The 13,202-nt window shown below is 46.3% G+C and overlaps 1 protein-coding gene and 1 non-coding gene across 3 annotated transcripts; one reads left to right on the forward strand and one right to left on the reverse strand.

Moving 5' to 3' along the window:
• The first annotated feature begins 1,350 nt into the window (after positions 1 to 1,350).
• On the forward strand, positions 1,351 to 4,367 carry LOC119277874 (ribonuclease 2-like). 2 transcript variants are annotated; one of them, XM_037559214.1, is made up of 10 exons: positions 1,351 to 1,450; positions 1,512 to 1,733; positions 1,844 to 1,872; positions 2,096 to 2,172; positions 2,319 to 2,420; positions 2,582 to 2,585; positions 2,690 to 2,781; positions 2,871 to 3,032; positions 3,114 to 3,210; positions 3,892 to 4,367. In XM_037559214.1, exons 2-10 carry the CDS (start codon positions 1,525 to 1,527, stop codon positions 3,969 to 3,971), a joined length of 852 nt encoding a protein of 283 aa, XP_037415111.1. In that variant the 5' UTR covers positions 1,351 to 1,450; positions 1,512 to 1,524; the 3' UTR covers positions 3,972 to 4,367. The 2 variants fall into 2 exon arrangements, with proteins under 2 accessions (XP_037415111.1, XP_037415110.1); XM_037559213.1 differs by having other exon boundaries at positions 1,364 to 1,733.
• On the reverse strand, positions 3,311 to 3,506 carry LOC119282854. The gene has a single exon (XR_005138897.1). It is a non-coding gene; the product is annotated as a U2 spliceosomal RNA (small nuclear RNA).
• Positions 4,368 to 13,202: the final 8,835 nt, after the last annotated feature.

The following is a 13,202-nucleotide window of genomic DNA, read 5'->3' on the forward strand; positions in this document are numbered from 1 at the left end:
CCTATACTCCTCCGCCTTCAACTTCCTCTCTTCGGAGGCCAACTTTGATCTCATCCTCCAACAACATGAACTCATTCCATCTTGCCGCCTTCTCTTATTTGGGTTCAGCCGCCAAGGCTTTCTCGGCCTTGATGTTGCCTTCACGTTTGATTGTGTCTCCATGGGATTAACCTCTTTGGGTTCCTCCTCCTCATCCACCCCAGACTCATAATCTTCCTCTCTCTCTTCTTGTCTCTCAAACAACAAGTCATAGTTGAGATCATCAAGGCCAAGCATATGTGACTCCTCGAAAGACGACAAAAACTTGATTGTGTTCGTTTTCGCACTACGACGATAACAACAAGCTCATCATCGAAATGAAAAGCACCAGCCAGAATGAAAGGCAACCTTTTTTTACCTTCATGGCATTTTGTCTACCACTTAGCGTCCACGGACCTTGGTGGCTCTTGTGATGGTCTGACGCATCGACTGAGCGAGCGTAGGGGTGGTCAAAGACGGGGTACGAGGTGTCGGATGAGGACAAGGCACCAAAGCCACCTTCTTCCTCTTCATCTTCACCACCTCCTCAACGAGCGTCCCAGCGCCCGCCGTCGGCTTCCTTGATCCCTTGGCAGCAGATAGAGCAGTTGGTGGAGACGCTGCGGCGTTGCAGACGACCTTGCTACCGGCGGTGGTTGCCGGTGTGGTGGCACGGAGGAGGTTTTTGGTGCTCCACTTCTTCCTTGGTGCGGGCGGCGGCGCGAGGGTCGTTTCCAACAGTGTCGCGCCGGCGGCGGATAGGTCTTGCCTCTTCATCCCGGCCGGAATCGGGGGCATCGATGTGGCTGCGGCGAGAATGGGCGGCGGTGGCCGTGCGGGCGGGAGGAAAGGGGGCGAAACTTTTGCTCTAGGAGACACGGTGTGGGTATATTTAGGAGAATTGAGCTCACTTTTGCGTTCGAGTAAAAATTATCCTCCTCTAACCGTTTGAGGGATCCGTTAGCGGTTAGCTGCCTAGTTTCCTTCTCTAAAGGTTTTTATGTATCAGTTAGAGATACTCTTTTTTTTCTACAATGGGTGGATTTTATTGGCTCAAGAGGATACACAACACAATAAGCACACATCCTACCTCTACATACGGTCGGAGATGAGTACAGTCGAAAAAGGGGGGAAAGGAGATCAAGACGTGTGACTTGCTGCTGCTCCCATGGTATACCTTGTCAACTGAATGCACGTAAATTTCTGACCGCCGTAGACTTGCACCCTCCATGGAAGCAACAGCAAGCATACACCGCAGAGGGAAGAAAACCCAAAGACGAGGGGAGCGTATTACTCTCAGCGACGTCAAGCTAAATAATCAAAGTCGACCAATCATGCATGCCTGTCATGTCCCCCAAGCCACTCCAAAGAAGGCGCCATAAATTGCAGCAGAGGCAGCGGATCACATGGGTACACAGGGCGGCTAATGGTGGTGGGTAGCACGTAGATTATCAGACACAATCGATCGAGCCAACAGGATTCTTGTACTGCAGTCTGCAGATAGCAATGGACGGGACGAGGCGCGGGAGGCGGCTCCTGCTGTCGCTCTGCTTCCTCTGCCTGGCCGTGCTGCCCCCCGGCGCGCTGCTGGCATCGCCGGCGGCCGGGAGGAAGCGGCGGCAGGGCGGGTTCGACCACTACGTGCTGGCCCTGCAGTGGCCGGGCACCGTCTGCCGCCAGACCAACCACTGCTGCAGCTCCAACGGCTGCTGCCGGTACGGTGCCCGCTCGCTCGCTCCCCTTTCTCCCTTGCTCACGCATTCTCCCCTCCCCTCCCGGAGAATTTCCTCTCATCTGGCTTTCTCCCTTTGCGTGCGCTCTGCAGATCAAACCCTCTCAACTGGTTCACAATCCGTAAGTACACCAACCCTTCGTTTAACTTTCTGATTCTAATGAAAATGCAGCCATCAATCTGTCTTGTTATTCAGATGCTAGTGATGAATTTTGTTTGCTGTTGAGAAACAAAATTCAGAATCAGTCACAAGATGGTATCCAATTTACCGAGAATTTAGGCCTGGACCAATTTCAACTGATGCCGATATCGATTTCATTTTTCTCTTGTTGGGGGACATAACAGATGGGCTTTGGCCGCAGTACAGCTACGGTGGGTGGCCGTCGTGCTGCAGACCAACCACCACATTCAACATGAACAAGGTACAGTACGCGTGAGGAGCCCTCGATCCAGTCACAGTCGCATCAGAATGGCTGGCACATGCCGGGCTCGTTTCTCCAGGTATGCAAGTAAGTTAAGTGAATGTGCTTCGGTTAATGTGCTTCGCTTGCTTGGCCGGCGCATGCAGATCGCGATGCTGAGGCCGATCCTGGAGAAGTACTGGCCGTCGCTCTACTGCGGCGACACCTCCACCTGCTTCGGCGGAAGAGGCCCCTTCTGGGCCCACGAGGTAATGCTAGTACTAGTTCAGTTAACCGGTGACTTGCCACTCTATTATTGAGGGAAAGAGGTAGCAGCACTCGTCACTGTCGCTCACTTGCTAACGGGCTTCATTTTGTTTCCGTTGTGCGTGTGCTGATGTTTCTTTCGCTGGACTGTCTTCTTCGTCAGTGGGGTATGTATCCGGTCTCTGAATCTAGTTACCAGCAGAAGAAATACATACAGTTGCGCTGATCCTAATCTGACGCCGTGCTCACCCTTTGTTCGTGCGTGCTGCAGCGGCTCACGGGACGTGTGGGTACCCTGAGATACAGGACGAGTACGACTACTTCTCCACGGCGCTCTACCTCTACAGCAAGTACAATGTCACGGTAATCAATCGCTAGTACAGTATAGTAGTAGCGGTACAGTTCGTTTGGTATGCCATGGCTTACGATGGTTCTGCGGAAATTGCGAGCAGAAAGCGCTGAGGAAAGCGCACATCTACCCGCGGAACGGCCGCAAGTACGCGGTGGCGCACATCGTGGACGCCATCGACCACGCCTTCGGCCGGCTGCCGCACCTCGTCTGCAAGAACGGCTCCGTGCAGGAGGTCAGGCTCTGCTTCCACAAGGACTACCAGGTGCGTACATGGTAACATCTCGATCCATCCGCCAAGAGGAAATTCAGAAGGAAACGTAACTCGGATGTGTGTCTGTTGCAGCCCAGGGATTGCGGGTCGGAGGACGACGAGGCGTGGTCGTCTAGCACGAGAAGCCACTGCCCTCGCTACGTCACCCTCCCATCCTACAAACAGTCCGGTACGAAATAATTTGACCTGAACCACCGCTCGAACCTCAGATCAAACCACTCAGGAGATTGAAATTTTATATTTGATTTGAAATTTTATATTTGATTTGGTTGGGGTGCGCCACACCTGGACAGTAGTGCAACGTCCAGGGAACACGTGAGGGCCCCAGTGGCAAGCCACTGTGGTGGACCCTCCCCACAAAAAATAAATTTAATATCGTTGTGGACACATGGCCCACATATCAGATATTAAACTGATAAGAACAGATACTACACTTGATCTTAGCCAAAAGGCCGAGAAAGGTATGAATTGCAGCTGTTGCCCTGCCCCTCTATTTGTAGTCTCCTCGCCCTCCCGTGCCCTCCTCGCTGGGCGAGGTGGGACTAAACGAAACGAGTTGCTACCTCCTCGTGCCTGCGGGGCGCGAACGGTGCGCTGCGTACTGCCGAACCAGGCTCTAGTGTGGGCCTCATACAGGAGGGGCCTTTTCCGGCGTCCAATGGGCCTAGGTTACTGCTGGCTCGCCCACCATCCAAGCAGTTCTCACATACGAGGCACGGCTGTCCTAAAAAATGTCTTTTTTGCCCTTTTGTGCTGTTGGAATTTATTGTTGGAGGTATGAATTCTTCTGTTCTCAAAAAAGGTTTCCTATTTTTTTAACTGAAAAAGGTTTGCTGTTTTGCAATCGCAGCGTTGGGGAACGCCACGGAGGCGCGCCTGCGGAACCGAGCGGAGAACGCGCCGCTCGCACACGGGCAGAGCTACGTGTAGCCACATTCACGGCCGGGCGCTGTCGTACTGCTCCATCCAAGTGTGTCCTGAAGCCTGAGGATGCACGCATGACGGAGGCCATGCACGGTGCGACGGGACGCGCCGCCGTCGATCGGTCGGGAAAGGGAAACTCCCAGCCAGAGGCAGGCAGTCGTCGGTTCATGCCGCTGTGGTTGATTAATTCTTCTGCGCGTTCGCTTGCAGGATGTGTGTAGGCTCTGCTCTGCACAAAGAATTGACGTTGCAATCCTGTACGTACATGATAATGAGCATCAAGGAATATTGTACTGTAGGTTAGCATCAAGGAATATTGTATCACGACGAAAAATACGAGAGATCGAGCGGAGCCGTCGCTGTATCTTCCGTCAATGCTACTGCGCGTCATTTCTTTTCTTTTCTTTCCTGGACGAGCTGGATGGGAGTGAACGTCTGTTGGCTATAATTCGTTCTGATCCTAGGCGGGTGCTTGCGTGTCCCTTTCACTTTTACCTGGCGTTTGTTGATGGCAAATGTTTTTTTATAATACACCAAAGACGTATCATATTTTATAGAATGCACAAGATAATTACAAGAGACTATTTGAAACAACAAGTGTAATACGTACATACAACACAACAGAGTTAATCCAAAGAAAAGCATCCGCACACATACAAACACAACGCAAAAGAACCTACCCTTGCCAGAGCAACAAAGTCGCGTTTCGACCAACAGCCGATCACATCGATAGCGCAACTGAAAAAATATGCCCTAGAGGCAATAATAAAGTTATTATTTATTTCCTTATATCATGATAAATGTTTATTATTCATGCTAGAATTGTATTAACCGGAAACATAATACATGTGTGAATACATAGACAAACATAGTATCACTAGTATGCCTCTACTTGACTAGCTCGTTGAATCAAAGATGGTTAACTTTCCTAGCCATAGACATGAGTTGTCATTTGATTAACGGGATCACATCATTAGGAGAATGATGTGATTGACATGACCCATTCCGTTAGCCTAGCACTTGATCGTTTAGTATGTTGCTATTGCTTTCTTCATGACTTATACGTGTTCCTGTAACTATGAGATTATGCAGCTCCTGCTTACCGGCGGAACACTTTGGGTGCTACCAAACGTCACAACGTAACTGGGTGATTATAAAGGAGTACTACAGGTGTCTCCAAAGGTACATGTTGGGTTGGCGTATTTTGAGATTAGGTTTTGTCACTTTGATTGTCGGAGAGGTATCTCTGGGCCCTCTCGGTAATACACATCACTTAAGCCTTGCAAGCATTGCAACTAATGAGTTAGTTGTGGGATGATGTATTACGGAACGAGTAAAGAGACTTGCCGGTAACGAGATTGAACTAGGTATTGAGATACCGACGATCGAATCTCGGGCGAGTAACATACCGATGACAAAGGGAACAACGTATGTTGTTATGCGGTTTGACCGATAAAGATCTTCGTAGAATATGTAGGAGCCAATATGAGCATCCAGGTTCCGCTATTGGTTATTGACCGAGATTGTGGCGTTTGGTCCTGGAGTCCGAGTGGGACTCTTGCCTTTCGGGCAAAACCGACTTTGAGGAGGTTTTTGCTCCAAGTTTCGACCCCGGGGCTCAACATATAAATAGAGGGGCAGAGCTAGCACCAAGGACACAACAATTGATCCCTTGAATCTCTTAGCCGTGTGCGGTGCCCCCCTCCACCATAGTCCACCTCGATAATATCGTAGCGGTGCTTAGGCGAAGCCCTGCGATGGTAGAACATCAAGATCGTCACCACGCCGTCGTGCTGACGGAACTCTCTCTCGACACTCGGCTGGATCAGAGTTCGAGGGACGTCATCGAGCTGAACGTGTGCTAGAACTCGGAGGTGCCGTAGTTTCGGTGCTTGATCGGTCGGGCCGTGAAGACGTACGACTACATCAACCGCGTTGTGCTAACGCTTCCGCTTACGGTCTACAAGGGTATGTAGACAACACTCTCCTCTCTTGTTGCTATACGTCACCATGATCTTGCGTGTGCGTAGGAAATTTTTTGAAATTACTACGTTCCCCAACAGTGGCATCCGAGCCTAGTTTTATGCGTTGAAGTTATATGCACGAGTAGAACACAAGTGAGTTGTGGGCGATACAAGTCATACTGCTTACCAGCATGTCATACTTTGGTTCGGCGGTATTGTTGGATGAAGCGGCCCGGACCGACATTACGCGTACGCTTATGCGAGACTGGTTTTACCGCCGTACTTTGCACACAGGTGACTAGCGGGTGTCTATTTCTCCAACTTTAGTTGAACCGAGTGTGGCTACGCCCGGTCCTTGCGAAGGTTAAAACAGCACTAACTTGACGAACTATCATTGTGGTTTTGATGCGTAGGTAAGAACGGTTCTTGCTAAGCCCGTAGCAGCCACGTAAAATTTGCAACAACAAAGTAGAGGACATCTAACTTGTTTTTGCAGGGCATGTTGTGATGTGATATGGTCAAGACGTGATGCTATATTTTATTGTATGAGATGATCATGTTTTGTAACCGAGTTATCGGCAACTGGCAGGAGCCATATGGTTGTCGCTTTATTGTATGCAATGCAATCGCCCTGTAATTGCTTTACTTTATCACTAAGCGGTAGCGATAGTCGTAGAAGCAATAGTTGGCGAGACGACAACGATGCTACGATGGAGATCAAGGTGTCGCGCCGGTGACGATGGTGATCATGATGGTGCTTCGAAGATGGAGATCACAAGCACAAGATGATGATGGTCATATCACTTATATTGATTGCATGTGATGTTTATCTTTTATGCATCTTATCTTGCTTTGATTGACGGTAGCATTATAAGATGATCTCTCACTAAATTTCAAGATAAAAGTGTTCTCCCTGAGTATGCACCGTTGCCAAAGTTCGTCGTGCCCAGACACCACGTGATGATCGGGTGTGATAAGCTCTACGTCCATCTACAACGGGTGCAAGCCAGTTTTGCACACGGGAATACTCAGGTTAAACTTGACAAGCATAGCATATGCAGATATGGCCTCGGAACACTGAGACCGAAAGGTCGAGCGTGAATCATATAGTAGATATGATCAACATAGTGATGTTCACCATTGAAAGCTACTCCATTTCACGTGATGATCGGTTATGGTTTAGTTGATTTGGATCACGTGATCACTTAGAGGATTGGAGGGATGTCTTTCTAAGTGGGAGTTCTTAAGTAATATGATTAATTGAACTATAATTTATCATGAACTTAGTCCTGGTAGTATTTTTGCAAATTATGTTGTAAATCAATAGCTTGCGTTGTTGCTTTCATATGTTTATTTGGATATGTTCCTAGAGAAAATTGTGTTGAAAAATGTTAGTAGCAATGATGCGGATTGGATCCGTGATCTGAGGTTTATCCTCATTGCTGCGCAGAAGAATTATGTCCTTAATGCACCGCTAGGTGACAGACCGATTGCAGGAGCAGATGCAGACGTTATGAACGTTTGGCTGGCTCAATATGATGACTACTTGACAGTTTAGTGCACCATGCTTAACGGCTTAGAATCAGGACTTCAAAGACGTTTTTGAACGTCATGGACCATATGAGATGTTCCAGGAGTTGAAGTTGATATTTCAAGCAAATACCCGAGTTGAGAGATATGAAGTCTCCAACAAGTTCTATGGCTAAAAGATGGAGGAGAATCGCTCAACTAGTGAGCATGTGCTCAGATTGTCTGGGTACTACAATCGCTTGAATCAAGTGAGAGTTAATCTTCCAGATAAGAGAGTAATTGACAGAATTCTCTAGTCACCACCACCAAGTTAGTAGAACTTCGTGATGAACTATAATGCAAGGGATGACGAAAACGATTCCCAAGCTCTTCGTGATGCTGAAATCGACGAAGGTAGAAATCAAGAAAGAGCATCAAGTGTTGATGATTGACAAGACCACTAGTTTCAAGAAAAAGGGCAAAGGGAAAGAAAGGGAAACTTCAAGTAGAATGGCAAACAAGTTGTCACTCCCATGAAGAAGACCAAAGCTGGACCAGAGCCTGAAACTGAGTGCTTACACTGCAAAGGAAATGGTCACTGGAAGCGGAAATGCCCTGAATATTTGGTGGATAAGAAGGATGGCAAGGTGAACAAGGGTATATTTGATATACAGGTTATTGATGTATGCCTTACTAGTATTCATAGTAGCCCCTGAGTATTTGATACTTGTCCGGTTGCTAATATTAGTAACTCGAAACAGGAGTTACAGAATAAACAGAGACTAGTTGAGGGTGAAGTGACGATGAGTGTTGGAAGTAGTTCCAAGATTGATATGATCATCATCGCACACTCCCTATACTTTCGGGATTAGTGTTAAACCTAAATAAATGTTATTTGGCGTTTGTGTTGAGCATGAATATGATTTGATCATGTTTATTGCGATACGGTTATTCATTTAAAGTTAGAGAATAAATTGTTATTCTGTTTACATGAATAAGACCTTCGATGGTCATACACCCAATGAACATAGTTTGTTGGATCTCGATCGTAGTGATACACATATTCATAATATTGATGCCAAAAGATGCAAAGTTAATAATGATAGTGCAACTTATTTGTGGCACTGTTGTTTGGGTCATATCGGTGTAAAGCGCATGAAGAAACTCCATAAAGATGGATTTTTGGAATCTCTTGGTTATGAATCATTGGATGCTTGCAAACCGTGCCTTTTGGGCAAGATGACTAAAACTCCGTTCTCCGGAACAATGGAACGAGCTAGTGACTTATTGGAAATAATACATACCAATGTATGCGGTCCAATGAGTGTTGATGCTCGTGGCGGGTATCGTTATTTTCTGACCTTCACAAGATGAATTGAGCAGATATGAGTATATCTACTTAATGAAGCACAAGTCTGAAACAATTGAAAAGTTCAAAGAATTTCAGAGTGAAGTGGAGAATCATCGTAACAAGAAAATAAAGTTTCTGCAATTTGATCGCGGAGACAAATATTTGAGTTACGAGTTTGGTTTTCAATTAAAACAATGTGGAATAGTTTCACAAACTCATGCCACCTGGAACACCACAATGTAATGGTGTGTCCGAACGTCGTAATCGTACTTTACTAGATATGGTGCGATCTATGATGCCTCTTATTGGTTTACCACTATTGTTTTGGGGTTATGCATTAGAGACAGCTGCATTCACGTTAAAAAGGGCACCATCTAAATCCGTTGAGACGACACCGTATGAACTATGGTTTAGCAGTAAACCTAAGCCGTCGTTCCTTAAAGTTTGGAGTTACAATGCTTATATGAAAAAGGTTTTCAACCTGATAAGCTCGAACCCAAATCAGAGAAGTGCGTCTTCATAGAATACCCAAAGGAAACTGTTGGGTACACCTTCTATCACAGATCCGAAGGCAAAACATTCATTGCTAAGAATGGATCCTTTCTAGAGAAGGAGTTTCTCTCGAAAGAAGTGAGTGGGAGGAAAGTAGAACTTGATGAGGTAATTGTACCTTCTCCCTTATTGGAAAGTAGTTCATCACAGAAATCAGTTCCAGTGATTCCTACACCAATTAGTGAGGAAGTTAATGATGATGATCATGAAACTTCAGATCAAGTTGCTACCAAACCTCGTAGGTCTTCCAGAGTAAGATCCGCACCAGAGTGGTACGGTAATCGTGTTCTGGAAGTCATGTTACTAGACCATGATGAACCTACAAACTATGAGGAAGCGATGATGAGCCCAGATTCCGCGAAATGGCTTGAGGCCATAAAATCTGAGATATGATCCATGTATGAGAACAAAGTATGGACTTTGGTGGACTTGCCGGATGATCGGCAAGCCATAGAAAATAAATGGATCTTCAAGAGGAAGACAGATGCTGATAGTAGTGTTACTATCTACAAAGCTCGACTTGTCGCGAAAAGGTTTTCGATAAGTTCAAGGTGTTGAATACAATGAGATTTTCTCACTCGTATCGATGCTTAAGTCTGTCCGAATCATGTTAGCAATTGCCACATTTTATGAAAATCTGGCAAAAGGATGTCAAAACTGCGTTCCTTAATGGATTTATTAAAGAAGAGTTGTATATGATACAACCATAAGGTTTTTGTCAATCCTAAAGGTCCTAACAAAATGTGCAAGCTCCAGCGATCCATCAATGGACTGGTGCAAGCATCTCGGAGTTGGAATATATGCTTTGATGAGTTGATCAAAGCATATGGTTTTATACAGACTTTTGGAAAGGCCTGTATTTACAAGAAAGTGAGTGGGAGCACTACAGCCTTTCTGATAAGTATATGTGAATGACATATTGTTGATCGGAAATAATGTAGAATTATTCTGCAAAGCATAAAGGAGTGTTTGAAAGGAGTTTTTCAAAGAAAGACCTCGGTGAAGCTGCTTACATATTGAGCATCAAGATCTATAGAGATAGATCAAGACGCTTGATAAGTTTTTCAATGAATACATACCTTGACAAGATTTTGAAGTAGTTCAAAATGGAACAGTCAAAGAAAGAGTTCTTGCCTGTGTTACAAGGTGTGAGATTGAGTAAGACTCAAAACCCGACCACGGCAGAGGATAGAAAGAGAATGAAAGTCATTCCCTATGCATCAGCCATAGGTTCTATAAAGTATGCCATGCTGTGTACCAGATCTATTGCATACCCTACCACTAAGTTTGGCAAGAGAGTATAATAGTGATCTAGGAGTAGATCACTGGACATTGGTCAAGAATATCCTTAGTGAGGACTAAGGAAATATTTCTCGATTATGGAAGTGATAAAAGAGCCCGTCATAAAGGGTTACATCGGTGCAAGCTTTTACACCGATCCAGATGACTCTAAGTCTCAATCTGGATGCATATTGAAAGTGGGAGCAATTAGCTAGAGTAGCTCCATGCAGAGCATTGTAGACATAGAATATTTGCAAAATACATACGGCTCTGAATGTGACAGACCCGTTGACTAAGCTTCTCTCACGAGCAAAACATGATCACACCTTAGTACTCTTTTGGGTGTTAATCACATAGCAATGTGAACTAGATTATTGACTCTAGTAAACCCTTTGGGTGTTGGTCACATGATGATGTGAACTATGGGTGTTAATCATATACAGATATGAATATTTGTGTTAAATCACATGGCGGTGTGAACTAGATTATTGACTCTAGTGCAAGTGGGAGACTGAAGGAAATATGCCCTAGAGGCAATAATAAAGTTATTATTTATTTCCTTATATCATGATAAATGTTTATTATTCATGCTAGAATTGTATTAACCGGAAACATAATACATGTGTGAATACATAGACAAACATAGTGTCACTAGTATGCCTCTACTTGACTAGCTCGTTGAATCAAAGATGGTTAAGTTTCCTAGCCATAGACATGAGTTGTCATTTGATTAACGGGATCACATCATTAGGAGAATGATGTGATTGACATGACCCATTCCGTTAGCCTAGCACTTGATCGTTTAGTATGTTGCTATTGCTTTCTTCATGACTTATACATGTTCCTGTAACTATGAGATTATGCAACTCCCGTTTACCGGAGGAACACTTTGGGTGCTACCAAACGTCACAACGTAACTGGGTGATTATAAAGGAGTACTACAGGTGTCTCCAAAGGTACATGTTGGGTTGGAGTATTTCGAGATTAGGTTTTGTCACTCCGATTGTTGGAGAGGTATCTCTGGGCCCTCTCGGTAATACACATCACTTAAGCCTTGCAAGCATTGCAACTAATGAGTTAGTTGTGGGATGATGTATTACGGAACGAGTAAAGAGACTTGCCGATAACGAGATTGAACTAGGTATTGAGATACCGACGATCGAATCTCGGGCAAGTAACATACCGATGACAAAGGGAACAACGTATGTTGTTATGCGGTTTGACCGATAAAGATCTTCGTAGAATATGTAGGAGCCAATATGAGCATCCAGGTTCCGCTATTGGTTATTGACCGGGAATAGTTCTAGGTCATGTCTACATTGTTCTCGAACCCGTAGGGTCCGCATGCTTAAGGTTTCGATGACAATTATATTATGAGTTTACATGTTTTGATGTACCGAAGGAGTTCGGAGTCCCGAATGAGATCGGGGACATGACGAGGAGTCTCGAAATGGTCGAGACGTAAAGATTCATATATTGGATGATATGGTTAGGCCAAGGGGTCAAGCCCATGAGGCTTTAGGTTGGTGCAAAAGGAGTTTTGCGGAGGCCAGGGGGCCAAACGCCGGAGACCCTGGTGTCTGGCCCTGGGCAAGACGCCGAGGCCCATGGCATCTGGGCCAGACGCCAAGGATTGTGGCGTTTGGTCCTGGAGTCCGAGTGGGACTCTTTCCTTTTAGGCAAATCCGACTTTGAGGAGGTTTTTGCTCCAAGTTTCGACCCCGGGGCTCAACATATAAATAGAGGGGCAAGGCTAGCACCAAGGACACAACAATTGATCCCTTGGATCTCTTAGCCGTGTGCGGTGCCCCCCTCTACCATAGTCCACCTCGATAATATCGTAGCGGTGCTTAGGCGAAGCCCTGCGACGGTAGAACATCAAGATCGTCACCACGCCGTCGTGCTGACGGAACTCTCCCTCGACACTCGGCTGGATCGGAGTTCGAGGGACGTCATCGAGCTGAACGTGTGCTAGAACTCGGAGGTGTCGTAGTTTCGATGCTTGATCGGTCGGGCCGTGAAGACGTACGACTACATCAACTGCGTTGTGCTAACGCTTCCGCTTACGGTCTACAAGGGTATGTAGACAACACTCTCCCCTCTCGTTGCTATACGTCACCATGATCTTGCGTGTGCGTAGGAATTTTTTGAAATTACTACGTTCCCCAACAGCAACAACTCCGACCGGACTTCCCATGCTGACGCACTAACGGCCCTTGATTGCCGAAAGAAGGTGGCGAGTGGGTGACGGGACTCGGTTGGTCCCGAGAAAGCCACCGTCTTGATATCACCAGACTCGAAGAACCGCAACACAGAACCTTCAAGTCATGTCTCCACACATGATGCTCCCAACAGAGGAACGATGCCAAGATGCCACCATCACCGGTCCAAGACCTAGGATTTTGCCCGGAGACAACAACCCAAACAAGAAGGGGAGATGCCGACACACCTAAGCGACGCCTCCAAGGAGGGGAATAACACCCACGGGCATCGTCGCCGCCAACACCGACCGAAGACGGGCAGGATTTTCATTCGTAACGTCACCCACCTCCCCCCCTCGCGAGAGGCCACATCATTTAT

This window comes from Triticum dicoccoides, chromosome 3B (genome assembly GCF_002162155.2).
Source record: "Triticum dicoccoides isolate Atlit2015 ecotype Zavitan chromosome 3B, WEW_v2.0, whole genome shotgun sequence".
NCBI classification, from domain to species: domain Eukaryota; kingdom Viridiplantae; phylum Streptophyta; class Magnoliopsida; order Poales; family Poaceae; genus Triticum; species Triticum dicoccoides.